Genomic DNA, 27031 nt, shown 5'->3' on the forward strand with positions numbered 1-27031 from the left:
TCTCGGCCTTGTCACGCCTCAGACAGTGACATTGAGTGCAGTACTTTAAGCTCTCTGAGCCTCACTTTATGCCTGAAAACGGGGATAGCAATACCTGTGTCAGAATTGTTAGAAGAATTAGGTGTTCTGTCATATGCCAGAGGCCTAACATAGTGAACGGCACTTAATTGACATGCGTTAAATGCTAGTTCCTTTCTCTTTATCGCCTTTTGTAGACCTCAGGTGAGGAGATGCTTTGAAAACAGTCATGAGTTTTATAAGCTGCAATGGGTATTGTCTAAAGTGTGTCATGATAATAATCCCTTTTCAACACAGCACCCACGTGGCACTACATGCCCCTTGGCTGATGTCATCCATTGTGACACACACCATAGCTTTATATGCCATTAAAAAAGAAAAAAATTGCTACTAATTAAAATGCAACGCACCTATGGATTTTAAGACACAGTCTGATTTCAGAGATGTTAAAATGCAGAAACAGTGTGTCTTGGCGTAACTGAAACCCAGTATTCTGCTGGGTCCCTGTCTTCTAGACCAGCGTGAAAGAAGTGAGGTGTAGGGGTTCTCTGAAGACAGTGCCAAGTTAACCCTTAACCAAGCGCAAAAACTAAGCATCAGGTACCCGGCGTAATAAGGACCAGGTAGATTATTAGCCCTGGTCCTTTTGGGAGGGATGCTGGATAGGATGTTGACCTCAAAAGATAGGGTCTCAGCAGGTGGATGGGAGACATTAGCTTTCTGTGAGCAGGGAGTGGCAGCCGCTGCCTTTTGCTGGTGATTGAAGTGAAGACGTAAGAGATGGTAGGTGCAGACAGCTATGAAGGAGGGAAGAGAGCGAGACAGTTTGTCTTTAGGACAAAAGACCAGAGCTGGGGGAGAAACCAGAAGAGTTCACGAAACTGATGTGTTGAGGAGAACTTTTCTCCTCTCTCCCCGGTAATGTAGGGGCGACCTCTACACTTAGGGGTGGGTGACTTGCATCAGCTTGGTTTTGTCTGCAGCGGGGAAGCGGCTCCCTGGCACTGCTTCTCTCCACGAATCATCGGGCTGTGGCCTCTGTCTTGCAGGGAGCCGATATATGGATTCACGCCTTTGATGGAAGCAGCTGCTGCTGGCCATGAAATAATCGTGCAGTATTTTCTGAATCATGTAAGTGACCCTCTTTATTAGCTTTTAATTTAGTCACAGCAAGTGAGGAATCCTATCACTGAAGTATAAACTGTAACAAGTTTCTGCTGCATAGAAATAACTGCTCTTCATCTACTTATTCAACACATTTTCATTGAATATCTGTTGATGCCAAGTGTTGAGTGGCACTTAGGCATTTCGGGGTACCGTGGTGAGTAAAAATAGACGCCCATTCCTGTAAGAATGTTGGAAATACTGTTATTTGAAAAGGATGGAAAATCTATTTTAAAAAGTAAATAGCACTCATTATCCCATTCCTTAAAACAATTAAATAGAGTGAGAAGGCAGAGATATTCCTCCTTTTTCACGCACACTCTGCTCCTCCCCCAGATGCCCCCTTCATTTGACAGAGAGACACCCCAGGACTTTTCCTCTGCTTAGAAGATAGGTCTGTAGACACCGGCAAACATACTGCTTTTCGTTCTGGACAAAGTGAGGTTCTACTGTGTGTTTGCTCTGCAGCTTTTTAAACAACCACTTAATATGCCATAGCCATCTTATACAGTATTCCATGTTCAATCCGTGTCACAATTTAATCAGTTCCTTGTCAGTAGAAATTTAGGTTTCCAGCATTTTGCAGTTATAACCAGTGCTCCAGGGAGGCTCTGTATACACAGCTTTAGCGTGCATGCAGTTGTTTCTTTGTACTGTATTTCTACAAGAGGGGTTGCTGGTGCTCACATGCTAAGTTTAATAGGGCCTAATAAAAACAATGAAAAGATGGGCAAAGGATCTGAATAGGCATTTCTCCAAAGAAAATATACTGATGGCCAATAAACACGTGAAAAAATGCTTGACATCATTAGTTATCAGAGACATGCAAAACTACGAGGAAGTCTATAATCATAAGATGGACAATCACAGGAGTTGGTGAGGATGTGGAGAAAATGGAACCCCATACACTGCCAGTGGGAATGTAAGTGATGCAACCAGTCTGCCAGTTTCTCAGTTAAATACAGAGTTACCAGGTGACCCAGCAGTTCTCCTCCTAGGCACATACCCAAGAGAATTGCAAACAGGTCCATGCAAAACTTAAACACAAATGCCCATAGCAGTGTTAGTCATGCTGATCAAAAGGTGGACGCAAACAACTCAAATGTCCATCACTGATAAATGGAAAAATAAAATGTGTTCTATATCCATGCACTGGACTATCAATCAGGCACAAAAAGGAATGAAATCTTTTCCAGATTTCTGGTGAGACTGAGCATCGTTTCATGTGTTATTGGCCATTTGGGCTTCCTTTTCTGTAAATAATTATTCTTTGAAGGTAAGTCCGCTCACAGGGTCCTTCAGACATAGCCTAGGTTCAAGAAGAGATGGGTAAACTAAACAAAACAAAAAAAGAATAGGTGGGTAGATACCCAGAAGAGGGATTGCTGGGTCATATGGTAGCTCTATTAGTTTTTTGAGGAGCCTCCAGACTGTTTTCCATAGTGACTGTACCAATTTACATTTCCACCAGCAGTGACAGAGGGTTCCTTTTTCTCCGCAGCCTCTCCAACAGTTGTTATTACTTGTCTTGTTGATGATAGCCATTCTCACAGGTGTGAGGTGATAGCTCATTGTGGTTTTGATTTGCATTTCCCTAATAGCTAGTGAAGTTGAGCATTTTTTCATATATCTGTTGGCAGTTTATGTATCTTCTTGGGAGAAATGTCTGTTCAGGTCCTCTGCCCATTGTTTAATTGGATTATTTTTTGTTTATGTGGGATATAAAACAGAAAGCAATAAATGAAGAAACAAAACAAAAAAAGCCTCATAGACACAGACAAGAGAAAACATACGGGAAAATCAGAGACTTTAGCTAATTTCTGTACTGTGCAGACTATGCCCTCATTTGGTGCCTTTACTCCCCTGCTGGGCCTGAGATTGTGTGTGGGCAGCTCGTATTGAGAGAAAACAGTAAAGATGGTGTTTGTTCTGGTTGAAACCTTTGGGTTTCTTCTATCAAACAGATTAGAATTATCTTCCCCACACCCTAGTTTTAGTGAGACATAATTGACATACGTCACTGTGTAAGTGTAGGATGCAGTACAACATAGCAACTTGACTTACGTGTGTCGTGAAATGATGCCGTGGTTAATTCAGTTAGCACCCATCACCTCCTGGGTAATAGGGGTGTATGTAGTTTTTTCCTTGTGATGAGAACTCAGGATTTCATCTCTTAACAACTCTCCTATATACCACACAGCAGTGCTAACTATATCATCACATACAGTAGGTGCCTAGTACTTACTTATCTTACGACTGAAAGGTTGTGCCTTTTGCCCACCCTCACCCAATTCCCCTTCCATCTCCCCACTAAAAAAAAAGCCTTAGAAATTTTCTTTTAAGGCTAAAGGTTTCATAGCTGATTTCTAACCAGAGCTCTGGAAAGTGGGGGATTGTAGAAAGTGAAGCTCAGTTAGGTGCTTGTAAAAATGCAGTTTTTTTCCTACCACATGATAGTATGATAATCACCTCTGTATTAGTTTAGGTTCAACCAAGATTGTCAGTTGATCACAGTTTTTCAAAATTGGGGAAAAGAGTACATCTATAGATAATTATTATACAAGTGATATATACTTGCTATAAAAGAATTAGTACAGTTGAGCAACAACAACAAAAAGCAAAAGTCACTCATAATCTCACCAACTAGAAATAACACGTTAACACATTGTCAAGTGTCCTAGTTCTTTAATAGATACGTATTTTAAGTCAGAGTGGGATCCTGTTACACAAAATGTTTTGTAATTTTTTTTTCTCTTAATGATATCTTGTGCACACCTGTCCATGTTACTAATACACTTGGACCAGTCATATAAATGGGTGGGTAGTGGTCCATATAAGATGTGTTCTCACATATTTCACTAAATCCCTATTTTAGGTTCTTTCCGATTCTCACTATGCGAAATGCTGCAGGCAAGATCCTAAATGTTAGTGTATGTCCTTTATTTCCTGAGGTTAAATTCCTAGAAGTGGAACTGCTGGGTCAAGGGTATGTGCACTTTTAATGTTTGAACTCCCTCTTGCTGATTTGCCATCCGGAGCATTGAGCTCCAATAGTCCCACCTTCAGATACGAGACCACATGGTTGAAGCTTTGAAAATGGAAAACTTATTGGGCTTTTTCAGTTTCAAAAGTAAACATGCTCATAGTAGTAGATTTAGAAAATATAGAAGGAAGATGGGAAAAGTCCCCATTATCTCACTGCTTAAAAAAATATTAACGGTTTGGGGCTGCCGGATGGCTCAGTTGGTTAGAGCGAGAGCTCTTAACAACTAGGTTGCCGGTTCAATTCCTGCATGGGATGGTGGTTGCGCCCCCTGCGACTACGATTGAAAACGGTGACTGGATTTGGAGCTGAGCTGCGCCCTCCACAAACAGAAGGACAACGACTTGACTTGAAGCTGATGGGCCCTGGAGAAACACACTGTTCCTCAATATTCCCCAATTGAAAAAAAAATAATATTAACAGTTTGGGTATATTTCCTCCCAGTAGTGCTTTCTGTACACTTTCTTGTTTTATCTTGTTTTGCCACAATTATAATGTGTATCATGGTCATTTTGAAAACTTGGTTATCCAATTATTTGTAAATCCCAGCATCTGTGACAGTAACATAGCGGACTCTCCACCCCTGAGCATTTTAGTTGTCTCCAGGTTTTCATTATTGCAAATGTGTTATGTTAAACATCTTTGTGCATAAAAGCTTTCTCTGTATTTGGGGTTATTTCCCTAGGATAGAGTTGCAGAAGTGGAATTAGTGTGTTGGAGACTATAAGTACTTTTTAGGTGTAGGATAAAAGTGCCCAAATTCTCTTTCAGAAGGGTGGGGCTCTCGTTCTCATTATGATTTTTAAAGGCAGCAACTCTAGTGAAGCTGTTCTGTATGAAGAGAAATGAGACGAGGCAGACACACGCCCAGGTGCCGGGGTGAAGCCGGGCTCTGCCGCACAGCACAGTGGCCTGAGTCTAACCTTCCTCACCTCCAGTACCTGACTGCCTCTGTCCTTTAAGTCTCTGCCTGCCCCAGGGTGGTTAAAAGCTAAGAGGGAATGAACCTGGAGAGCTGCTGCAGGTGTGAGATGGCTGGATTACTGCCTTGTTTGACGAGCCAGCCAGCCCCTCCCATGCCCCCCACTTACTCTGAGCATTAAGAAGAGAGTGAGAGACCACACAGGGCTGTACCTCTTTCTCCCGAAGTTGTGGGGTTTTAGAGGACCCTGGGCAGACCTTTCCAGGGTGGTGGTCAGAAGCCAGTGCACTTCTCATCTGGGTCTGCAGCCTGGGAAGTGAGGGTGCTTTACAGAGGAGTTTCCTGACTCTTGTTCTCTTTCCAACTTGCACAGGGAGTCAAAGTGGACACGAGAGACAACAGTGGGGCCACAGCCCGAATGCTGGCCAAGCAGTATGGACACATGAAGATAGTGGGATTGATAGATGCTCACTCTCCTTCGCTCCCCAAGAGCCTCTATCGGAACCCAGGTACTTACACCCAGGTGCTTGCGTCTGAGCCTCTCCCTCTGCTGTAGTCCTGCCCCTTGCTCCCAGCTGCTCCAGGAGATTTGGCACCAGACCTTCTCTGCCTCCCTCCCCACCCCTCAGACCCCACTGTGCAGTCAGGGTTGAAGCCTGCTTGTCTGAGGACAAGCTGGGGTGCAGAGTGGTACCTGCCAGGCTGAATGCCAGCACCCAGCATGCGGGCATGTGGCGCCCACCCCGAGGTAGGGCAGCCTCACGAGGGGCCTGCTTCTGGGTTTGGTTTCTTTCTTTCTTTCTTTTTTTTTTTTTTAAGAACTTTTATTTAAAGTGTGTTTTTCCAGGACCCATCAGCTCCAGGTCAAGTAGTTTCAGTCTAGTCGTGGAGGGCGCAGCTCACAGTGGCCCATGTGGGAATCGAACCGGCAGCCTTGTTGTTAAGAGCCCTGCGCTCTAACCAACTGAGCTAACCGGCCGCCCTAGGTTTTTGCTTCTTGACTTTGCTTGTGGTGTTGGTTGCCATAAAAGTGTTTTAATTTTATATCATCAAATTCATCAATCTTTTATTGCCTCTAGATTTTGAGTCACAGAAAATCTTTCCCTGTGCCCTGGTTGTATAAGAATTCATCCATGTTTCCTTCTAGTAGTGACATGGTTTCACTTTTTACATTTAGATCTCTGATCCATTTACACTTGACTTTCATGTATAGTGTGAGGTGTGGTGTTTTTCAGATGGCTACCTGGTTGTCGTAGCGTCGTTTATTTAAAAGCTCAGCTTTGACCTAGTGATCTGAGAGGCAGTCTTGGTCACACATACGAAGTTTGTTCCTAGTCTATTCCTGGTCTGTCTGTTCACACACCACAACCACACTGCTTTAATTATAGAGGCTTTTTGTAGATTGTACAAAATTATAGAGCTACTTTCATTTCCAGTGTTCTATGGAAGTTGTGGCATTTTAACTTCATTTACTATAGAATATCTTTGGGTCCAGGTTTCAGTCAAATAACCAAATAAAGAGTTAGGGTCAGTCACCCTTGCCACTCAAGCTGACTTATTAAACATGGAATCTTTATTTAATGAGACCATATCAATAAATTTGGCCCAATGCAACATATTTTTTATCCTGATCCAACAATTTTAGGATCTATTTCTACACATTTCCCAGATTTCCATTAATGTAAGACGACAAAATCATGTTTTACTGTGGAGTAGGGCTAGTCTCCCTTGCAGCCTTCCTTTTTCAGTGTTTTCCTAGCTATTGCTGTTTTTTTTTTTTTTTTCTGTCTGAACTTGAATACAGCTTGTCTAGCTCCTGAAAAACAGCATTTTGATGTTGAGATTGCAGCAGATTTATAAATGAACTACTCCTTTATGCTGCTGAGTCGTCCTGTCTAACGATAAGCAGTGTGCTTTTATTCAAGTATACTTTTGTGTCTTACCGGGGGGTTGAAATTTTTCCTCATTATGTTTTGCATGTAACTTAAGTATGTTTGATTGTCTTTGTTGGTCTTGTAAATGGGGTTTCACTACCGTTATATCCTCCACTTGCTTATTGTCTGTGAATATGAAGGCTGTTGATGTCTGTATACCAATTTTATATTCTGCTTTATTGAATTCTTTCACTGTTAGAATTAGTTTTATTTATTGACTCTCTAGGGATTTTCCAGGTATACTCCCGTATAATCTGCATATAGAGATAGATTTACTTCTTTTTTTCTCAATCACAGAATACTTTTTACATTTTTATTTTTAAAATAAATTTTCAACTGCAGTTGACATACAATATTATGTGAGTTTCAGGTGTACACCATAGTGATTAGACATTTATATATGATTTACGAAGCGGTCACCCTGATAAATCTGGTACCCACCTGACACCATACATAGCTCTTACAATATTATTGACTATACTCCTTAAGCTATACTTTACATCCCCATGACTGTTCTGTAACTACCAATTTGTACTTCTTATTCCCTTCCGCTTTTTCACCCATCTCCTCAAGCCCCCTCCCATCTAGCAACAAAATGTTCTCGGTATCTATGAGTTTTTTTCTGTTTTGTGTGTTCATTTATTTTGGTTATAGTGGAGTTAGAGGGCATTCACTAGGTCCTGACCTTAACGGAAAAGCCACATTAAGTAAGGTGCTGGCTTTAAGAGTAAGGTGTGCATATATTTTATCATGTTGAGAAAATATCTGTCATTTCCTATATTTTTGAGTGTTTTCTATAGAAATAAGTGTTGAATTTTTTCAAAGGCTTTTTTAACATCTATGGAAATGATTGTGAATATTCTCCTTAGAGCTATTAATATATATTATTATATTAAATGAATTCCCTAATAATGAATCAACTCTACATTCTTGGCATAAATCCAACTTGGTGCATTTATTATTTTCTTTTTAAAAAATATTTTATTGATTGATTGATTGATTCCCCCCCCTTCTTCTGCCTCCTCCCCACCCCCACTCCGGTTCAAGCCGTTGTTTCTCAGTCTACCTGTGTAGGACACAGCTCCCTGGCCCGTGCTGGTAGTATGAGCCTTTCGCTCCCCCCGGCTGAGGCAGTTGGTCGCCAGTCGTCAGTCAGCCGCTCACAGCCGCTCATGGCAGCTCTTGCCGGCTGCTGGCCACTCTCGGCGGCACACGGCAGCCCACAGCAGCTCACAGCAGCTCACAGCAGCTCACACTGACCTCCGGCTGCTCATGACAGCCCAGCTCCAGGAAGAGCTGTTGTTTGCAATCTTAGCCGTAGAGGGTACAGCTCACTGGCCCATGCGGGAATCGAACCGGCGACCTCGGCATTAGGAGCGTGGCGCTCCAACCACCTGAGCCACTGGGCCGGCCCTATTATTTTCTTAATGTGGTGTTGGATTCTGTTTTAGTGTTTATATGGCTATTCATTCATAAATGATGTGAGTCTGTGATTTTTTTTTCTTCTGTCTTCATTAGGAATAGCTGTCAGTATTATACTTGCTTCATAAAGAGAATTTGGAAGTTTTCCTTCCTTTTTGTGCTCAAAAACAATATTTGCAGCATTGTTGCCCCATGGCCTCTAAAGGTTTGGTAGGATTATCCTGTGAAACCATCTACGCCTGGTCTTTTTTTATGGGTGGTTCCTTGAAAGGTTCTTTTGTTTCTTCTATAGAAATTGGTCTGCTTAAGCTTTTTTATTTCACTGGGGTCAATTTTAGTAAATTGTATTTTCCTAAGAAATTATTTCATCCAGGATTTCAAATTTACACAGAAGTCAACAAAATAGTATTTTTCTCTTTCCTTTTAAAACGTTTTTGTTTCAGTGGTTATTTTCCCATTTTTCATTTTGCCAGCCTTCCATCTCCATCATTTCTCTGACCCTTTTTACTTTTTTCTTGATGTCATTCATTCTTTGGTTGTCTTGTACTTTTCTTCAACACTTCTGGTTCAGTTTTCATTCAAATCTGTTCTTTCTTGGGCACCTCATAATTTAGTCTTCATTTTTAAATTTTGACTTTTTTTCTCTTTCCTTCCTGAGTTCAGTCAGTTTTCTCACCATTCCTTGTGTGTGTGTGTGTGTGTGTGTGTGTGTGTGTGTGTGTGTCTTTGTTCTCGGTTTTAAATTTCTGATTCAGGGTGCTTTTTCCTGTCTCAGGTTCTATTGAAGGATCTGTCAATTCAGAGAGTTGTGTCAGTTTTCCTGTTTACCCCTTGTTGGTTGAGGTTTGGAGGGAGCGGCGTTTTCACTTGGTGTGTATTCGGTTCCGTTGTATTGTGTGCTCCCTGTAGTGTTTGCATGTAGATGAGTAGCTGGTGCCTCTGCGTTTCTGCATTTCACACCCGGGGCTTGGTGGCCTGGCTGCTGTGTGAGTTCTTGTCCCAGAGCTCCGTCCTCCCCAGTGTGCAAGGGCAGCCTCCTTACTGGATGGCCGTTTTTCTTTTTTCTTTTTTGAAGTGAGGTGTAGTTAGGCTAAGCATCATGTGTCCTCTGATACAGCTTTGTCTTGTCCGATCCTTAACTTCCCCTGCTTACTTTTTTCCCCTTCACTGCCCAGTTTCCAGAATGTGTCTGTCCCCAAAAGGCCCGCTGCTCCTCTGACTGCCCCCTCAGGTCCCATGTTTATTCTTAAGTCACTTCCCTATGGACACGCTCTGCTCCAGCAGGATATTTTTTCAGGACCTTTGCCCATAGAATGGATTGTGTCTTTCTCGGGGTGACACTGGCACTTCTTTCCCCTCGTGTCTCTCCTGTGTGGTTTTTGCTAGACCTGCCTTGTTCCCTGCAGAGACTAGTGGTGAGCGAGCCGGCTGTTTCTCTGTTAGAGGGGCTTTTGTCTGCTCCTCACAGAAACAGGAACTTGGAAGTGTGTGACGCTCTCTGCCATCTGGGTCATGCTGAAGGTGTGGGGTTCGTGAGGGTCTGTCAGGGGTTCCTGCCGACCATGCAGGTTGGAGAGGACGTGCTGGGAGATTCAGATTCATGGAGCTGCCTTTTCCTTGGTTCCCCCACCTTGTACATTGATTTCTTATGACTCCATCATCTGCTTGGACGAGACCGTGGGCTCCTCTTGGTGACGTAGATCCTGGAGAGGATGGGAGTGAGTTGAATGGGGAAAGGAGGGAGTGGTCCACTCAGGTCACTGGTCCACGTTTGGAACCTGGGTCACTAAGCGCCTGGCTTGCCCGGCAGTCACTAAGAGTTCTAGTTCATACCCGAGTGAGCTGGTTCCCCTTCCGCAGCCGGGCTCGGCCCAGCTCCCTTCCCGGCCTCAGGACTGTTTTGTAATAAACACCAGCTCACATGGAGCACAGTGGTAATGAGGGACTTCTCCGTGTCTCCAGTCCAGTTTACCAACTCCAAAGTGAGACCTTACCGGATGGGAGCCTTGTACAAATATGTCCATGAATTTTGCCTTTTAGGTGTGATGAAATATGGGAAACCATGAAAAGCTATGAAACAGTAGTGGCTGTGGGCATGCTGAGCATTTAAGCCCAGATGAGCACCGAGTGTGCAGTACTTCCTACCACAGCACACAGAGCCTCATGTTTCCCAAGAAGTTGTTCACATTGAGAATATAGCATTGCTAAGCTGTGAGTGATGTCGCCATGCATTTATGAAGAGATGGGGCTTACGTATCACTTCAACTTAGAACAGAATGTATTAGGTTGGTGCAAGAGTAATTGCGGTTTAAAAGGTTAAAAATATTGCAAAGACCGCAATTATTTTTGTACCAACCTAATATTTCTGATTGTAAGCATAACACATGCTTGTTATAAAAATTTTGGCAAACTCAGACAACGAAAGGAATAAGAAATAAGAATTAGACTGCCCCATCGTGACAAACCTTTTCAGTCCAGCTCATGTTCAGCAAGCTTGCTGTCCCCTCAGATGTCGCTGTGGCCCGTCTCAGCAGCAGAGTGGCCCGTTGTGGCATTTCTTACAAGGGGAGTCCTTTACTTGTTCTTCTTTTTTCAGGTTTTAAAACTTTATTTGCATACTTAAAAAAATGCTGTCTTCCTATAATTAAAATCATTTGAACACAAAAAATTGGCACTCTGATGAAACTGCACTTTACAGCCTGCAGGACACCTCAGACTGGCTTGGTTTTTCCTCTCGATTTCGCTGTTGTCCCATCCAGCTTCTGCCTTCACCAACCTGCAGGTTCTTTTCCTCCCCTGCCAGCCAGGCAGATGGGAGAGGCAGGTGTGGCCTTCGTTGTCAGTAGTTCTGATGTGAGAAGGGGCAGCACAGTCATTTAAACTGGATCTGATCTCTCTGTGTCCTACAAGTTAAGCAGCTAAAAGCAGGAAAATCAGAAGGCAATGCTTGTGGACTGTGCAGTGCGTACTGGCGGTGCGGGCCTCGTTACCATTCGCCTGCTCATTTCTCCTGTTCAGCCGTTCCTTTCGAAGGCAGTGGGTTTTTCTTCCGTGTTTCTGTCTTCAATTGCGACTGATCGAATTTCTCAGTCTCGGCCATGTCGGGTTTGTCAGACATGGTTGCAGAGGAAACGGAGCGAGGCTCACGAATGAGTGGCGTCTGATCTCAGTGGAGGTCACGGAGACACGTCTCTTCTTCATTTAATAAAACCAGTTACGATTTTCTTCCAGTTTACTATGAGGTTTAGTAAGTTAGTCTATCACTGGACAAACTGTCTTCATTTTGGTTTTGACCCACAGAAAAATATGAAGATCTGAGCTCTTCGGATGAATCCTACCCTGCTCCGCAGAGACAGAGGCCCTGTCGGAAGAAGGGCCTCAGCATCCATGATGGGCCTCGGGCCTTGGCCAGGATCACAGCTATTGGACTGGGAGGCAAGACTCAGCAGCCCTGCTATGGTGAGCGTTCCACATTCCTGACGGCTCCAACAGTGCATTCGAAGACGCTGTCTGGCTGAGAACCAGCACGTCCTAGGCTCCTGAAATGTGGGCCAGTGGGTGGGAGCAGCCCCTTAAGGACTCAAAATTGAGTACATTGGCTCGCTCTCAGGTTTGGGTTCATCCTTTGATTTTCCTTTTCACTGGTTAAAATTACAAATAGTACTTTCTCTCCAGCGGCAGAAATGTAGCGAGGCTCAGATTTCATTCCATCATAGTGCAGCTAGTGCAGGGACAGCGTGACGTTTGAGCCCCACTTCCTGTCTCTGGCCCTAACAGCTGGGCACAATACGGAGCACATTTGTTGACCTGAGATGGATGTGCCTCTGGGCCAGGCCAAGGGACGAGTCTGCTCTTGCTCTTTTCTCCAGGTGATGGATTTGCTGCTCAGACCCTTCTGAGAATTGTCACATGGTACACTTGGGCTAGATTCCTCGGGCCCGAGATTCCCGATCTCCTGAGCTTATTCTCAAGTTGTCAGCTCCTGAATGTTGAGTGCAATGCTTTTGGGGAGTGTGGGGGGTGCAGACAGTTCTTGGGATGAGTTGGGGTTGATGCTCACTCACTCTCTAGCTCTGGCCTAAGTGATCAGACTTAGGAGTGAGTGACATCTGCCTTTGATGCCTGTCACCCATCCGCGGCCAGGCTGAGGCTGCTGGTCAGACAGGCTGGTTAGATGGGCCCTGCTCATAAGCAAGCACCTCTGAAGACTGGCTGTGGAAGAAACCAACTTTCCCAGTCAGAGGAGACTGTGTTTCAGTCAAGAGTATATGAGTAACCTGATTCCCTTCTAAGACGCTTGGAAAGAGTCCTGGGTTGGGAACTTGAGGCCCACCTTCTCCCGTGGTCCTGGGGGGTGGGTTGCCTGGGCCACTGCAGAAGGCCGTCTTCCAGCTGCTGGCAAGCTCCTGCCGCGGGGAGGGTGCGGCTCATCTGACGTGCTTGTAAGCATATGGCTCTGGGACGTTTGGCTGAGTTGTTCTCTTTTTGAGTGGCAGAGTCTGTTCCTTCTAGGGAGTCCATGCTACCTGTCCCACCCACCCTGAGGTGGGACCATAGGAACGATAGTTCTTACCCCTGCGGGGGGAGGTGTAATTAATCTGTGTGCAACAGTTGCTTTTTTTAAATGGAATTCTTTCAAGTTACCGAAATAATCTGTGGCTGAAACCCATTTGTACACAATTCTTTTCATGTACCCACAGAAAAGGCTCGAAGAACATTCACTGAAGTAATGATGGTAGTTGACTGTTGGTTTTGGCATTTCAGGAGTTTTGTTTTTTCCTCTTACACCTTGTGCTATTTAAATTTTCTGTAAGTGCATATATTCTTTGCCGACAGTTAAAAAAACATTTTTGAATGATAAATGTGCTGGTTGTAAAAAGTCTCAGTTTCACTACAGAAAGGTATAAAGAGGAAAATAAGTTAGGCATGGCCCCATCAGCCAGTGTTTCACGCAAATATATGTACTTCCTGTGGGGAGAGGGCGGGGGAAATGGGAATGAAACTCTACGGTTTGTGTTCTGCCTTTGCTCCTTGTTTTCTTGCCAGTAGGTACGCTCAGAAGTTGCATAATTTGGTATTTCTGTGGTTAATTTTTAGCCCAGGGCCTCCTGCCTTCCTGCTCAGCCAGATCTTTTTGGTTAGGGTTGACTGGCCTGAGGAGGAAACCCCTGTAGGCCTGTGTTGAGAACTCACAGGGACCACGAAGGCTGGTGTGTGAGATGAGATGCCTCCAGCTAAAAGGGCCCCCTAGTGGTAGAGTTTTTCCTTGGCTTAGGAGTCTGTAAACACAGCTTACCGTTTCCTACTCTTCACATTTAGAAAAGAAATAGCATGGTGTGTGATGGAGAGGGCTCGGGGCTTGACTGGGTGCCATGGGACAGGAGACTGGGCTCTCCCCCCCTCGGAGCCTGTCCCCTCACCTGCAAACTGCACATAACAGTGTGTCCCAGTCACTGTGGTGAGTGGATGAGGTCATGGCCGGGAAGATACCCATTTCCTTCTTTCCTGCTGAGTCCTGGGTCTTCCTTCACGCGGAGGCCCCTCTGAGGAGGAGGTCGCATTTGGAAGGACCTTGTCTCCCCTTTTGTGTTTGTGTGGGTTTACATGCTCAATTCTGTTCACAGAGCAGGTGCCTCCACGGGGCTATGTCACCTTCAATAGCAGTGACGAAAACCCGCTGGAAGGGCGGGGCCTCTGCTACAGGGATGTCACCTCCCCCATCAATGACCGGGACGTGGAGAGCAGCAGCAGCAGCAGCCGGGGTATGTACTCACCCCACCCCGTTGGGGCACTGCCATGCGTCCGTCTGTGGAGAATGAACGAGAGGGCGAGAGGCAGAGGCTCTGGCTCTTGTGAGAATGCGAAGAACTGGGCTTGGGGACGGTGTTTCCAGGCAGCATGTGGGGGATTCGTCCCAGACAGGTTTAGCTCCTCGATCGGTGAGCCCTCTGGGACGTGTCTTTGTTATAGGACATGTGTCATTCATTCAGCAGCTGTTTACTGAGGGCCCTGTGTGCCAAGCACTGTTCTAGATGCTTGGATTTGCCAGTGAACAGAACAGACAAAAACCCTGCCCATGTGTAGAGGGGAGGGCTCGGGCCAGGCAGTTGGCATGAAACAGAAGAACATAGTAACTGTTGAAGGAGTTGGTGAGAGCTGTGGATGAAACAGCCCAGACGCGCGGAGTCACCACGAGTGAGACCTGTACTCCGCGTCCTTTCCCCACCATTGTCAGAAGAGCAGGCCTTCTGTGCCCACCTGGGGGCCGTGCGGAGCAGCAGCAGCAGCGAGGGCCTGGCCAGAGCCCCGGGAGTCAGCAGCGAGGCCTCTCTGGAGAGCAACGAGGTGAGGCTTCTCCTTCATCTCCCACCTCCCTTCCCTTTCTTGGTGTCAGGGGCGATGCTAACAGCTCGTGTGAGGTGGGCGAATCTCCTAACAAAGACAGTGTCTGCGCTGTGCTAGGCTACAAGGTCCGGGGCGCCCTCTAGGGGCAGCACTTGGGGGTGGGTGGCACAGACCAAGGTGGAAGCTTCTGTGTGGCAGGTGGGGGATTTCAGATCTTCCCCACCCTGTGAGGGACTGGCACAGATTGAGAAGCTGGAATCGTGGGGCAGAGAGCAGTTTGGATGCAGCCATGTCAACTGTGAGCCCTTCAGTATTCACTTATGTTTTGAGTTTTGGGGGTGTTTTGTTTTGTTTTGTTTTTGAGGGATTTGTCCAGGGTCCCACAACTAGTTAGTAACAAAGCTGGAATATGAACCTAGGTCTGGCTGACTTCAAAGCTCATGGACTTTTTCTTTTTTCTTTTAATCCTGTCTTCCCCAAGCCCCTCTCCTTTGGCAGCCATCGCCTGTTCTCTGTATGTATAAGTCTGTTTCTGTTCTGTTTAGTCATTTGTTTTGTTTACCTAGAGTCCACATGTAAGTGCAATCATATGGTATTTGTCTTTCTCTGACTTATTTCACTTAGCGTAATACCTCTAGGTCCATCCATGTTATCACAAACGGCAAGATTTCATTCTTTATTTTATTGCTGAATAATACTCCATTTACACAGAGGATGCCAAAAAATGTATACACATTTTAAGAAAGGAAAAAACTGTATTAAAATTGTAATACTCGGGCAGCCAGTTAGCTCAGTTGGTTAGAGCGCGATGGTCGTAACACCAAGGCTGCTGGTTCGATTCCCGCATGGGTCACTGTGAGCTGCGCCCTCCACACTGGATTGAAGCAACTACTTGACTTGGAGCTGATGGGTCCTGGAAAAACACACTTAAAATAAATGTTTTAAAAATATAATAAAAATGAAAAATAAAAAAAGTAATGTTTTAAAAAAATCGTAATACTCAGTATATACTGATAACAAAAGATGAATACAAGTCACGTGTGACTTCTGCTATACAAGAGGTGCTCAAAGTGGTTACCGTCAGTGTAATTTTAATAGTTTTTTCCTTTCTTAAAACGTGTATACATTTTTTTGGCACCCTCTGTATATGTACCATGTCTTCTTTATCCATTCATCTATTGATGGACATCTGGGTTGCTTCCGTATATGGGCTACTGTTGAGTTATGCTGCAATGAACACAGGGGTGTGTATATATATCTTTTTGAATTAGTGTTTTTGTCTTCTTGGGATAAATATCCAGAAGTGGATTGTATAAAAGCTCCATTTTTAATTTTTGAGGAACCTCCATACTGTTTTCCATAGTGGCTGCACCAATTTACAATCCTGCTAACAGTGTACGGGGGTTCCCTTTTCTCCACATCTTTGCCAACACTTATTTGTTGATTTACTGATGGTGGCTATTCTGACAGGTGTGAGGTGATATCTCACTGTGGTTTTACTTTGCGTTTCCCTGGTAAACAGTCCTTCAGTGTTACTTTAAACACACACCTCTTCTCACAGGATTCGGATCATACGCGTAAAAGTTCGGTTCGCAAACAAACTAAAAGTTATATGAAGACCAAGAATCGTTACAGCAACAGTGACAACCAGTGGCCTCCCAGCACTGGGACTTCTGGAGCAGCCTGTCCCCCAGGGTCTGTCCCCCACCCTGAGAGGGCCACCTATTCAGGACCCCAGGTAAGACCATCTGTGAAACTGGCGGTTACACTGGTAGCAAGATGGCACTTTTTGTGATTTGTGAGGCAGTTACCGTGTACTCATGGTGGACCAGGTCCTGTTGAGAGAGAGCGAGGTGGTGGTTTTCCACCAAATGACCCATAAAGCTTCTTGGGCTGAGAGGGTTCCTAAGGTGGGAGGCTAGTTGCAGGCTTTGTGTCCGTCTCTTTCCACAGGAGGGCTCTGTCTCTCCCCTCATATCCGTATTCGACTCCGCGTCCCTGCGCCTGCGGAGGAGAAAAATAGGCTCCATCGCATAGAGCTGCGTTCAGGGGTCAGTGACAAGATGCATGTGAAGCAGACAGGGGTGGCACGTAGTAAGCACTCAGAGAAAAGTGGTATTTCTGCCCTCCTCGTCGTGGGTCTCACTGGCTAAGCAGTTTCTTAGGGCTCACAGGTGCGACACAGCAGCTCAGCTATCTAGTGTGTGTTTACTGAATTCTCCTGCTCTCTGGGGGCGTAGGTGGTACTAAGATGAATGACAGAGAGGTACTGTTTGCCATTTGTTTGTTCAAGCCACAGCTCTGCTGCTCACTAGAACCCTGGGATTTGGCTGGCGTCTCCTTGCAGCCCCTCCAGGGAGCTCTCTCCGCGGTCTGTGTTCCCCAGGCTCAGCAAGCAGCTGCACCTCTCGATTCCTTAAAGGCATGTTGACTGGAGAGCTGCTGGTGATGGTGGCATCTTAAGGCTGTTTCAGAGAGTAGTTGAGGGCAGCTGTAATAGCCACTGGAGCGGGTAGAGCAGAGCTGGAACGCTTTTAGGGTTTCATTTTCAAAGAATTGGCGTCGCTGGACCTGATGGTTCCCTAGAAGACCATAATTACAAGGTTATATTTGACTTGACTTTGACTCAGAGCTTGTCTATCCAACACCAAAAGCCCTCTCCTTGGAGGACATGTGTTGAAAATAATCACAGAGAAATGTTTTAACTTTGCAGCTGTCTGAGGTAAAAAGATTAATCACAAAGCTTAAAAGGCAAAGCTGGGGAAGGTGCTGTCCATAGGAGTTTTGAAAAGCTCGGACTTATTCCCGGGCACCTAGAAGGCCACATACATGCTCAAGGCTGTGTGTGTGGTTAGGAAGGACCTGAGGATTCCTCTGACGACCTTGAGGCTCCGTGCAGGCGAGATGGAAAGGCTAAGGTAGATTGTCGTGCCTGGCGGAGTGTGGAAGACGTGCCCCCACAATAGACAGAGCTACTCAGCAAAGAATCAGCTCTAAAAAAATATGTTCAAAGAGCTAAGGAAACCACATCTAAATAGAGAATGTCAAGAAAGTGACAGAAATAAAAATGAACTAAATAGAAATTCTGGAGGTGAAAAATACAACTCAAGTGAAAATTTCACCAGAGGGACTCAACAAGCAGATTTGAGTGTACAGAAAAAAAAATTAGAAAACTTGACATCGACCAATTGAGATTGTCCAATTTGAGAAAGAGAAAGAAGAATGAAGAAAAATGAATAGAAACCTGTGAGACACCATCAAGCATCCAACACACACCAGAAGGAGAAGAGGGAACAGAAAGCAGAAAATGTTTTGAAAATAGCCAAACCTTCCCAAATTTGATCAAAACCATGAATCTGCACATTCCGGAAGCTAAATGAACTCTAAGTGGGTTAAACTTGGATCCACACCTAGACCCGTCATAATGCAACTGGCAAAAAGAGAATCTTGAAGCGAGAGAGAACTCATCACCTACAAGGGAATCTCAGTAAGATTAACAGCTAGTTTTTCATCAGAAACCATGGAGCCCAAAGACATTTGATGACATATTCAAAGTAATGAAAGAAAAACAACTCAACCAAGAATCGTACGTCCAGCACAAACTACCCTTCAGAAGTGAAGGAGAAATTAAGATAGTCCCAGGTACGCAAAGACTAAGAGATTTTGGTGTTAGCAGCCCTGCCCTATAGGAAATACTAACGGTGTCCTTAAGGCTGCAATGCAAAGACACTGGATTCAAAGACACAAGTAGGTGGAAAGTGTTTCTGGACTTGCTGCTCTACTTGAGGGCGCAAGAGAAGGGGCAGCTTGGGCTGCTCCACTGCTGACCTTGGGGGGTCAGCAGGGCTCAGATCTCCCCCTTCTAAGCGACCTCACAAATTCGTGCTTAGCAGGACAAGAGTGGCTCTGCGCTGCATCGTATGCTCTTCTTGTCCCCATGCCTTTGTGGCCCGCTGGCCTCTGACCTGTCCCGGCCTCTGGCCTCTAGGACCTTGCCACTCTGCTGGAGCAGATCGGGTGTCTGAAGTACCTGCAGCTGTTTGAGGAGCAGGACGTGGACCTCCGCATCTTCCTGACCCTCACCGAGAGCGACCTGAAGGAGATCGGCATCACGTGAGTGCAGAGGGGCCATCTGTGGCTGCCTGTCCCTCGTTTCAGCCACAGTTCTGGGGCCAGCTGAGGTGGTGGCTTCCCAGCAGTGAGGTGGAAAGAGCTGCCCTGTGTAGAGGTCGGCTTTCTTCCTGCGGTCACCTGTCCTCTCTCCATTCCTACAGCAGCTTCTGGCTTAGATGCAGGTGACCTGGGCTCTGTGGCTCAAGGCCCCCAAGCTGGCCCGGCTGACAGTGCTGCATTGAGGACACCCAGACATTTTTCTGCCCGCTCACTTCTGAGAACTTCCCCAGTTGGCGGATGGTTGTCCACAGGCTGAAATCCCTGTTTAGTAAAAGCAGCATTCGGGCTGGGGAGGGGATTAGGGAGGGGAGACCAGCCTTCGGTGGGGTCGCCACTTCCTACAACCCTTTCTGTCCTCTGCTGCAGGCTCCCAGGGCCACTCTTTCCTGAAGGGAAGGGACCGTCTTGATGGAAGGACGGCCAGTGCTGATCTGAGTCCTCTTGTCCCCCCGCAGGTTGTTTGGGCCCAAGAGGAAGATGACCTCTGCCATTGCCCGCTGGCACAGCAGTGCCCGCCCCCCCAGTGACGCCCTGGAGCTGGCCTATGCTGACCGGCTGGAAGCCGAGATGCAGGAGCTGGCCATCCAGTTGCACAAAGTAAATGGGGAGAGCAGGGAGGGGATGTCAGAAATGGCGAGAGGCTTCTGGAGACAAAGACCTGCAGAGAAGGACACAGCCGGATAGGACAGTGAGGGCAGATAGCATGACGGCTCTTCCTTGAGGGGGAGACACACAGGCAGGTACCCAGGAAGAAGGCACAGAAAGCGAGGGGACGTTAGGCGGGGACGTCAGGGAGACAGAACGAGGGCAGAGAACAGGCATCCAGTGTGGACACCAGGAAGGGACCCAAAGCAGGGGCGCTCCGATGTAGAGCCAGCACCCCCTCCAGTCCAGGAGGGTCAGGACGGCAGAGATGGAGGGTGGCCTTGTGTCCCCTGCGTCCCCTGGCCCACCTGCCCGCCCGCGCCACCTCTCCCCCTGCAGCGCTGTGAGGAGGTGGAGACCATGCGGGGCCAGGTGTCCCAGGAGCAGGAGCTGCGCGCTGTGGTAGAGAGCTGCCTCCTGGAGCAGGATGGTGCCCGCAAGGACGTGCTTGCCCAGCTGCAGGAGACCTGGGCCCTGGCCCGGGACGCTGTTCTTGTCCTCGACCAGCTGCGGTGAGTGGGAGTGGGTGCCTGCACTGGCCCTGGGCCGGGCCCTACGTTTCCTTTTCTCCAGATTCTTCAATGAAGGACTTGCTTTCAGGGCCTCCTAGGGTGGCTCACTGCCACCCCCATTTCATTGTCTCTTGCTTCCTGCAGGCAGCAATGGGGCCCTGAAAACCTGTACACCCCGTGCAGGTTCTCTGCCCGGTCTCGGGTCACGAGCTTGTCAGTACGGCTGCTGCACAGGGTGCTGCCAAGCTCAGGAAGGCAGGCTGCGGGGACAGGGCAGAGCCCCACCTTAACACTCAGGGAGGTGGGGGGTCTGCCATCCCGCCTTCTGGGGCCATGGAAAGCATCCCCAGGCCTCTCCCCTCACCAGCACTTGGTCTTGTGTCCGGCAGAGCCTGTCAGGCCGAGCTGTCAGCCCGACTGAAGCGGGACGAGTCCCCTCTCGGGGCCACCCTGGGCCCTGCCCTCCCCACAGCTGGTAAGGAGAGCAGCGTCCTGGCCCCAGACCGGGCAGGCAGAGGGCAAGGACGCCTCCTCGGGCTGGGTTTTCCACTTGTCTTAGCAGTTATCACACAGGTCCCCGCACACACAATCCCAGACCAAGGTGAGGGCACCCTGTCTGCCATAGCCCATTTCCTCACCGTCCCTCTTGGTGGTGGGTAGGCAGAGCCCATGAGCCAACAAAGATCTCAAGTGACTTCTGCAGCCTCCAGTTGGAGGGCAGGGTCCCCCACCGACCCCCCATTTTAATTCCTGGGGCCGGGCCCTGGCTAGTAGTACTTTGGTCAACAAGCAAGAGAAGACATTTTGAAATAAGGGGCTGCGCGGGCACTGACCATTGGGTGGGTCTCCTGCTCACAGTGGCTCAGGACAGAGGCAGAGCCTGTGAACACAGACCCAGACTCACCCAGCGCTCTGCCCCACAGACTCCAAAGGCTGGCAGGCCTCCCTGCAGGCCCTGAGCCTCCCGGAGCTATCGGGAGCACTGGAGGATCGAGTCCATGAGATGGGTGAGTCTCGGGGACAGAAGCCAGTGGCTCTTGGCCCCGCCCAGGGACCAGACATGGGGTAACAGGGAGAGCCCTGTCAGCTCAGACCCCAGGTCATCCATTCCCAGTGCCCGCCCAGGGTGTCTCTTCCTCCCATTGCTGCCCACACTTGCAAAGCAGTGACTGTCTGCTCCTATCCTCAGAGCGAGTGCTGTGCTCAGTGACCCAGGGCCTGGAGAAGCTGCAGGTGCTGAATGGGAAAGAGAACTGGCGGGAGCCCTAGCCGGAGGGACGGTGAGTGTCAGCCGCTCAGGCCCAGGCCCGGACAGCAGGGTCTGCTGGCAGCTGCGTGAGCGCCCACCTCAGTCTCCTCTTTCCCTTCTCAGAATCTGACGTTGGGTGACTGATCCACCCTGAAGCTGTGTGCCCGGAAAACAGGAGGGCAGTGAGTGGGCAGTTGCAGCAGCCCAGGCCCCAAGTGGGGCCAGAGGATCGGCCCCCGGGAGCAGCTGGCAGAGAGGCGGGACCGGGCTGTGGCCGGTGCCAGGCAGTGAGGCCCCCACGGAGGCAGGACGAAGGCCTCTTGCCCAGAACCTGGTGGTGAGGCCAAGAGCAGACAGGGCCTTGGGGACAGCGTGTCCCCGTACAGCGCAGGCGCCACACTCAGGCTTGCCCTGATGGGAGAGGGCTGGGGCGCCTGGGCAGCATGGTATTTGCTGGAAAATAAAACTGAAGATCTGGTGATGGGCTCAGTTGTGGTCTCACAACATGCAGTGCTGGCTGACATAGCAAAGCAGGGGAAAGCCACAGCGCCAGTGACCCACTGGGGCCCAGGCCCCTCTGCCAGGACCAGGAGCACTGCTCATAGTGGGCTGACTTGGTGACCCCTCTTGCCCCATCTGCAGTTAGCGCCACCTTTGCTCAGAGCCCCCATGATTAATAGAAGCTACCTGGAGAGCCAAGCGTGTCCCCGTGCCCCAGGAACTCAGAGAGGAACAAGGTACAGGTCTTTTATTTACAGTGAAGTGCCTATGCCCAGTGTGGCTGCTTCATCAAGGCTCTAAGGTAGACCAGACGCCAGGCTGGCCTGGGAGCACTGCTTTCCTCCCCAGGCCGGGCAGGCACTGTGGAAACTTTCCAGTAGCTTCACTGAGGAGTCTTGCCAGGCACAGGGCCACAGACCGCCAGTAGTGACCTTCCTGCCTGTGGTGGCTCTACTGTTGTTTCTGCACACTTGGCCGGTGTTTCCAGACCATTCCGGGGAGCTGCCTGCAGACCGTACTGGGAATGGAGAAAAGGAGGCTTTCAAAGCACAGGAGAGAGCAGCAGGCTCAGACCAGCTACAGCCAGAGCCACAGGGATCAGGAACGGGGACGGCCCGAGCACAGAGGCCCCAGGCCACGCTGATGGCCCAGGGAGGTGGGAGGCACGTGGCCTGAGGCAGCTCCACTCTAACAGTGCCCAGCACACTTGGGGCCTGGCCTTGTCCTTAAGGCCCCAGGTAGTTGGAACCAAAAAAAGCAAAGGAGCCACTTAACTGTCCCTGTCCAACAACTCCCACCTACAGCTGCGCCCATGGCCCTGGCTATGCTCGGGCATCAAGCCCCAGTGGGGGAAAGCTGTTCTGAAGCCTCACCCAGTTCACAGACCACAGGAAAGGAAATCTAACGAAGTCAAGCTAACAACAGCCAAAGTGAACAATACAACCCCCTACCCACGCTAGGATGGGGCTGGGGCAGGACGCAGGAGGCAGCCCAGGTCAAGGCATCCTCCACAAGATCAAACCGCCTTCTCACTGCATGTGCACCGACCCACATGGAAAATCGGGGGGTACCTGGGCCTCCTGGAGTCCGAGACTTGAAGATGTGGGTGAAAATGTCCTGAGCTTGAGAGCCAGGCCCAGCACCCCCAGGCCACCCACTGACCAACCTGAGGTCCCAGTGGGCCCCGTGACTGCTCGGAGCAGTGGAGATGATGCGATGCCCACGTGCCCCAGGCAGAAAGGGGTACAAACACAGACACACTCGAGAAGAGACATTCCCACAGGAATTCAGGGCCCAGTGTCAGCCCACGGGCCCAGACAGAGCCAAGGGAGGGCGACAGACAGGCAGCACAGCAACCTCAGGAAGAAGATGGGAGCAGCTTCTCCAGGGCCTTCTTCTGCTTCTCCGTGGCCGCAGCCACGGCCTCAGCCAGCTTCTCCTCGGGCATCATGTTGAGCACCTTGAGGGCGAAGAGGAGCTGGTACTTGGCCGTGCTGATGAAGGCGTTGCTCAGGAAGTTGGGGAAGCCACCAACGCGGTCCTTCTGGGTGTACAGCGGGACCCGCACGAGCCCCAGCACCTGCACAGAGGAGACCAGGGTTGGGGCCAGGCCCCACACTGATGGCCCAGACCAGGCAGGAGGGGCGTCTGAGCTGCCAGGCCAGGGGAGTCCGGTGGCCAAGGACAATGGGAAACCCAAGAAGGGTCTGGTAAGGCAGAAGCCAGCTCCTTGGAGCAGTGCAGCCCTCACCTCCCCAAGCAGGTTTCAAGGCCACCCACCCCATGCACTTCTCAAAATTCTGCACCCCCAAGTCCCAGCCCCCAACCCACTGGCAGTCCGTACCCCATGCTCCCCTTCCAGCCAGTGAAGCCCAAACGAACCAAGTGTCACTTGCAGCCCTTCCAGACCATAAAACCCACAAGAGCCCTCAACCTCCCCACCATGAGATACCAGCCTCCTTCCCTCCCAGCACAAGTTCCCTTCTGCTCTGCAATTTCCCACCTCCTCGCGCAGGTCCCGCTCCATCCCATCCCCCAACCAATCCCACTCCCCACTCCCAGGATTGGCAATGGCAGGCAGCAAGGCAGATGGAACACAGCCCCGAGGGAGCCCCAGCCCCACCCGCACCCTAGGTCACTCCCCACCCCGCTGCTGCAGATAGTGACACCCCACCCATCCCCGCCAGAGGACCCTCAGGGGGACGTGTTACCCATCGGTGCCTTCCGCGTGGCCAGAGCCAAACCCCGGGGTGGGGGGCGGGGCCCGGGCGGCGGCCCCACCTCCAGGCCATGGTCGCGCGAGTGCACCGCGCTAATCTCCACGGCGTGCAGCTGCTCCAGCGTCAGCTGCCGCGCGTACAGGTGCGCCACGACGCGGTGCGGGCCCTCGGTCAGGTGCGAGCTCAGGTAGTCGGCCTCGGTGAGGCGAAGGCAGCCCAGGCCCAGGCCAAGCACCCGGTTCAGTCCGTCCTCCAGCGACCAGAAGCGCCGGTCCACAAAGCCCCCGGGGAAGCCCAGCAGCCCGTCGAAGCGCATCTGCATCTGCAAGGGAGCTCCGGGTCACGGGCGCGGGTCCGAGCGGCGCCCGGCCCCGCCCGCCCTCCCGCGTCCTCACCAGCACAGAGAAGCGCATGGGGATGCGGCCGAAGAGCTGCCCGGGGTTGGCGGCGTACAGCATGGCGTGGCACGAGTGGCTCCAACCCGGCCCCAGGCGCATCGCCTCCACCCGGCTGATCTGCTTCAGCTCCGGGACCGCTGCCGACATCTTGGCACTGCCCCTGCGGTCCCAGCACCGCCCCCTAAGTGCGTGCGCGAGCCCGACCCTGCTGCGCCCAGCCAATACGCGGGCAGCTGCGCCCCTGGGCCCTACCCACCCGCCAATCGCTGACCCGCATCGGGGCGGGGCCCATCGCGGCGCTCCAATGCCTCGTTGAGAGGCGCAAAGGGCGTGTGCAAAGGCAGAAGCCGCACGCGCCCCATCCAGCACCCAATAGCCGCGCACCCCGAGCGGCGGCCCCGCCCATGACTCTCGAGAACCACAACGTCCAGGATGCAACGCGCCAGCCCTGCTCGACTTCTGGGGCTTCAGGCGTGCGGCCCGCGGGATGCCCAACGATCACGTTGCCCCCGGCTGGACCTAGTCGCATGCCTTGCCCCAGGGCCTCCCTGGGCGCGCGGGAACCTCTTGCCTTCCCCAAGAGGACTCATTTGAGCCCTGCGACCAGAGGGCACAACCCTTGCCTGCATGCACGCCCGCCCCACCGTCCTGGGCGCCCATCACCTATTAAGCACTCGAGTCCACCACGCTCAGCCTTAGACTGGGGGTGAATGGCAAGGCTTCCTTCACCGAGTCAGCTAGGGCCAAAGTAACTTAAGTCCTCAGCTGGGAGCTACACAGCTAAGCGCCCCAAGTATCCTCCAAGTCAGGCAACATATATGTCAGGTACTGGGCCTCCCCAATTTCCCAAAGAGGACCCTGGGCTCAGAGGAGCAGACTTGCCTAAAGGCACTCCATAGTTGGTGACAGAGCCAGAATCCTACCCTAGATTCCCACCGTCTCCTACCTAGTGTCCACAGCAAAAAACTGCCGCCCTCTGCCTCAGGTACTTACTCTGTGCAGAAGGCAGTTGCTGGGTCTCCCGAGTCCTGGTGCCACTCACTCCACCAGCTGGCCCAAGCTCCATTTTCCTTCCCATGGTGGGCATGGATTTGCTGAGTGAAGGAACTCAGGATGGGTGCCTTGGGCATAGCCTCAAGAGAGCCATGCGGTGAGGGCAAACTGTGGCATCGGGAAGGAGAGTAGGGGCAGAGGGCAGGCAATGTTTGGTGGGAACCACCAGAAACTCATACATTTTGCTTTAGTGTGTTCTGCCCGGCAATGTGAGGAATAAGGACCCAAAGAGAAAGGCTCTCTCCCCGTGGCCCTCTGCCAGGGCTCAGGGCTCAGAGGGGCAGCTGCAGCTGGCAGGGAGAGGACAGATCCCAGAACTAGTAACTGTCTAAAGGGGAGATGTTAGCGAGGGAAAGGGCCCATCCAGAGAAGGCCCTGTCTCCAGGTTGCAAGGCATGCATGACCCAAGCCCAGGGCCAGTGAGGGTCAGGGGTCACGGGGAAATGGCACCCTACGACCAACCCCTCCCTGACACCAGACATTAATAAAGGTGGTGGGTCTGTTTGGGGGAAGTAAGGAGGGAGATCCAGTATAGCCCATGCAAGAACCCATCAGACACTGACCCTTCTACTCACACTGAGACCATGACAAACCCAAGTACAACAGAGGGTGGCAGGCCTCCTTGGCCAGCCAAAAACAGTGGTTCCACTCTTGAGCAAATGAATCAAAGGGGCCCATGGAAGCAAACTGGAACTGTGTTTGCAAAGGAGCTGGGCATTCTGGGACACCAGCTTTTCCCTACTGCCCCTCTAATCCACTCTCCACATGACAGCTGGCGTGAGTCACTCCCCTGCTTAAAAACTGCTGATTGTTCTTTGAATAAAACTCTGACTGCCCTACAAGGTCTTGCGGTGTCTGCACGACATCCTCGAATTCCAACACTCCAGCCACTCGCATTTCTTTCCACTCAGTGGACACAACTAGGGTCACTCCTGTCCCTTGGGCCTTTCACTTGCTGTGCCAGCTGCCTGGGGCGCTCTTTCAGGGCCAGCTCCTTCGTATCCTTCAGGATGCAGCTGACATGTCTCCTCAGAATAGCCCTCCCTGACTACGGGTTAAATTAAGTCCCCCATGTGACTCCATCTTGTCACCTGCTGACTCTCTTCCTAATGGTAACCAAACCTGGGAAGACGTGGATTTACTTGTGCAGTGTAACTGGCCTGAACCTTGCCTTCTGCTGGCACACAGTAGGTGCTCTGGAAACATCTGTGCGATGCATCAGCAATGCAGACTGCAGCAGCGTCTCACACACCTGGGGGCCCTGGGCTCCTCCTCCACCTGCTCAGAAGATTGAGCAGAGTCCCTAGGGACCCTTCGTTCCAACCCAAGAATCAGCACGAGGGCCAAACCCAGCAGCATCACACATGGTGGCTCATGTGGTCCTCACCCCTTCCTGGAGTCAGACCTCACTGTCTTACACGTGAGGACACAGG

General features: G+C 50.0%; 3 protein-coding genes across 16 annotated transcripts in view; 1 reads left to right on the forward strand and 2 right to left on the reverse strand.

The window, feature by feature from the left end:
• ANKS3 (ankyrin repeat and sterile alpha motif domain containing 3) overlaps window positions 1-21905 on the forward strand; it is a 27258-nt gene extending 5353 nt beyond the window's left edge. For 2 of the 7 annotated variants that reach the window (XM_019756436.3, XM_019756440.3), the window contains 14 exons: window positions 1068-1149; window positions 5521-5656; window positions 11804-11962; window positions 14128-14265; window positions 14739-14848; window positions 15330-15362; window positions 16410-16586; window positions 18837-18961; window positions 19477-19618; window positions 20006-20178; window positions 20568-20653; window positions 21102-21185; window positions 21368-21458; window positions 21531-21905. In XM_019756436.3, coding sequence (XP_019611995.2) covers window positions 1068-1149; window positions 5521-5656; window positions 11804-11962; window positions 14128-14265; window positions 14739-14848; window positions 15330-15362; window positions 16410-16586; window positions 18837-18961; window positions 19477-19618; window positions 20006-20178; window positions 20568-20653; window positions 21102-21185; window positions 21368-21447 — 1525 coding nt within the window. In that variant the 3' untranslated portion in view covers window positions 21448-21458; window positions 21531-21905. The remainder of the gene's footprint in view (window positions 1-1067; window positions 1150-5520; window positions 5657-11803; window positions 11963-14127; window positions 14266-14738; window positions 14849-15329; window positions 15363-16409; window positions 16587-18836; window positions 18962-19476; window positions 19619-20005; window positions 20179-20567; window positions 20654-21101; window positions 21186-21367; window positions 21459-21530) is intronic. The other 5 variants (XM_019756437.3, XM_019756438.3, XM_074322691.2 and 2 more) reach the window with 5 other exon arrangements.
• On the reverse strand, window positions 10674-11807 carry LOC141569451 (thymosin beta-4-like). The gene has a single exon (XM_074322704.2). It carries the CDS (start codon window positions 11619-11621, stop codon window positions 11505-11507), a length of 117 nt encoding a protein of 38 aa, XP_074178805.1. The 5' UTR covers window positions 11622-11807; the 3' UTR covers window positions 10674-11504.
• NUDT16L1 (nudix hydrolase 16 like 1) lies at window positions 15623-27012 on the reverse strand. 8 transcript variants are annotated; one of them, XR_016022583.1, is made up of 5 exons: window positions 24543-24733; window positions 24139-24469; window positions 23285-23507; window positions 16660-17430; window positions 15623-15761 (listed from the first exon to the last, which is right to left on the reverse strand). XR_016022583.1 is itself a non-coding variant. In XM_088801272.1 (4 exons), the coding sequence occupies exons 1-3, from the start codon at window positions 24690-24692 to the stop codon at window positions 23286-23288; spliced, it is 633 nt and encodes a 210-aa protein (XP_088657398.1). In that variant the 5' UTR covers window positions 24693-24730; the 3' UTR covers window positions 17414-17430; window position 23285. The 8 variants fall into 8 exon arrangements, 5 of the variants coding, with proteins under 5 accessions (XP_088657398.1, XP_074178804.2, XP_088657397.1 ...); XR_016022582.1 differs by lacking the exon at window positions 15623-15761 and having other exon boundaries at window positions 16581-17430; XM_088801272.1 differs by lacking the exon at window positions 15623-15761 and having other exon boundaries at window positions 17414-17430; window positions 24209-24469; window positions 24543-24730.
• Window positions 27013-27031: the final 19 nt, after the last annotated feature.

This window comes from Rhinolophus sinicus, chromosome 10, assembly GCF_057876585.1.
Source record: "Rhinolophus sinicus isolate RSI-liver-muscle chromosome 10, RSI-T2T, whole genome shotgun sequence".
NCBI lineage: Eukaryota > Metazoa > Chordata > Mammalia > Chiroptera > Rhinolophidae > Rhinolophus > Rhinolophus sinicus.